Raw genomic sequence first — 2,359 nt, 5'->3', positions numbered from 1 at the left:
GAGAGGGAGAGAGAGGGACAGAGGGGGAGAGAATTCCCTCAGATAGGATCGGCACTTGCTTCTAGGGTCTATCATCCTTCACTCAACTGCGACGGGGCCGACATCGTCTACCAGATACCTTTGACACAGTGTTGACATCACACTTCAAAGAAGCCACGTGACAAGTCTCACTGGGTCAGTCTACTGAGGAAGACCAGAGTGACTGGTCGAAAGCTCTAGGTGAGAGAATTTCTTTGTTTTCGATCAAAAGTTGTAACTTTAAACAAACCCTATTATTGGGGTCATGTGGCGCAACGGCAGCGTGCATGACTCGGAATCAATAGGTCCTGGGTTCAAGTCCTGACATGCCACCGATCTTGTGCCCTTGGGAAAGGCACTTTACACGACTTTCCCCACTAGACTCAAGTGAAAATGAGTATTGTCTGACTGTCCAGTATTCGTTTCTATGTGCGGGACACAACACCAGCAACAGCTGCCTCTGTTCTGCGTGTATAGCACTGTTGCAATTTCAATAAATCAAAATCAAATCAATCATACCTGTATGTCCTTGATACCCTGATGAGTTAACTGCTGGTGTTCAGCCAGGATCCCCTCAACCCAGTTCATGTTCCTGTTCCTCAGCTTGTGGCTGGGCAGGAGCAGCTTCAGGTTCAGGTCACTGTGGGTCAAGGTTCAGAGGGCAAGGTCATCAAAGGTCAAGGTTCAAATGTCAAGACAAACAGTGTGAAATGGTCTGAATGACAGGTGAGAAGTCTTTGCATGTGTATGGTTAAGTAGTTTCCAGTTTTGTATCAGTTATTTCGGTGTCATGAGCTCTTTAAGTGCTTGACAGACTAATAAACTGGTGGACGTACCAACTAATACCAGCTCAGAAAAGAACAAGAAATAGCCATGCCTTCAAATAACAGAGTTATGAACCAAGGATTGAGGTGTTCAAGAATTCATTCTTTCTATCGCAGAGTGGAACTTGCTGTCACCCAATTACAGTAGGGGCATTGTCATTAGATACCTTTAAACAACGTTTAGAGTTAAATGTTCAAGGGTTAGGTGTAACATAGTCAGCTGCCACCGCGCCGCGTGCCTGTGAAGCTGGTGTGTTACACCGAAGGGCGGTTATACTGGCTATACAGATACATGTACAGAAGCTGGTGTGTTACGCCGAAGGGTGGTTATACTGGCTATACAGATACAGAAGCTGGTGTGTTACGCCGAAGGGCGGTTATACCGGCTATACAGATACAGAAGCTGGTGTGTTACGCCGAAAGGCAGTTATACCGGCTATACAGGTACAGATATGTTCAGACAGATTACCCAGAGCTGACTTACTTGAGAAATCCAGGTTTGTGTCTGTTAGGGTCGTGGTCTCCGTATATGATCTGCATCATGACTCCGGCCATGGCCACAGTGTCCTCATCCGAACACGCGTACATCCCATGGAGCATGTTGGTCCGCGCCTCGTCAAATAACATCTTGATCGCCATTGGATCCTGCACCTGGATGTTAAAGGGAGGTAGCCAATCAGCTTGATTATAAGAAGGCTGCAACAATTCTATTTCTTGGATTTTTGCAGGGGATTAATTGAGCAGAATTGTGAAAAAAAAGGTATTTAGTGTGTCTACATAATGTTTACCTTGAAGTTCGCATATGGTCTAATCTGTTAATTCTTACTCAAACACATTCATAATATTATATATGGTCAGACAGGAGTCGAAATCCCTCCTGCTATAAAATTGCAACATGATGTAACCCAACACCAGTTACCATGGTGACAGATGTCTGGTTCAGGACATTGACCTTATTTATTTGAAGAAGAAGAAGAGGAAGAAACTGAACAAAAACAATGTTTTCCTTCGGTAAACATAAAACAAGACATTAGAGATTTCACACTTATGGAAAGCAGGCTCCCTCATAGTTTGGAGAAGAAGAAGAGGAAGAAACTGAGCAAAAACAATCTGTTTTCCTTTGGTAAACATAATAATAATAATAATACCTAACGTAGACATGTAAGATGGAGGAAGATTGATGCAGACCACTACGATTTAGTGGAACAAATCAAGTAATTAAGAATACATGTAAGTTTTCTAGTTTCCTTGTGTCTACTCTGTACCTTTCTCTCCACCTCCATGTGTAGTCGTGCGTCCCTTCTGACATACAGAAGTGGTGTTTCCTCCTCAGGGTTACAGTCTGTCAAACAAACAAACAAACAAACACCACACCTTTCTCTCCACCTCCATGTGTAGTCGTGCGTCCCTCCTGACATACAGAAGTGGTGTTTCCTCCTCAGGGTTACAGTCTGTCAAACAAACAAACAAACAAACAAACACCACACCTTTCTCTCCACCTCCATGTGTAGTCGTGC

General features: G+C 43.8%; 1 protein-coding gene across 2 annotated transcripts in view; it reads right to left on the bottom strand.

The window, feature by feature from the left end:
* LOC109479603 (krev interaction trapped protein 1-like) overlaps nt 1-2,359 on the bottom strand; it is a 15,850-nt gene that overhangs the window by 2,602 nt on the left and 10,889 nt on the right. For both annotated transcript variants that reach the window (XM_019781595.1, XM_019781600.1), the window contains exons 14-15: nt 1,327-1,493; nt 538-658 (exon numbers count right to left, since the gene is read on the bottom strand). In XM_019781595.1, the coding sequence (XP_019637154.1) occupies nt 538-658; nt 1,327-1,493 (288 nt within the window). The remainder of the gene's footprint in view (nt 1-537; nt 659-1,326; nt 1,494-2,359) is intronic.

Source organism: Branchiostoma belcheri, unplaced genomic scaffold (genome assembly GCF_001625305.1).
Source record: "Branchiostoma belcheri isolate BF01 breed outbred unplaced genomic scaffold, Haploidv18h27 scaffold107, whole genome shotgun sequence".
Classification (NCBI taxonomy): Eukaryota; Metazoa; Chordata; class Leptocardii; order Amphioxiformes; family Branchiostomatidae; genus Branchiostoma; species Branchiostoma belcheri.
The sequence above is the reverse complement of the archived record's forward strand: the minus strand, read 5'-3'. Positions and strand labels throughout refer to the sequence as shown.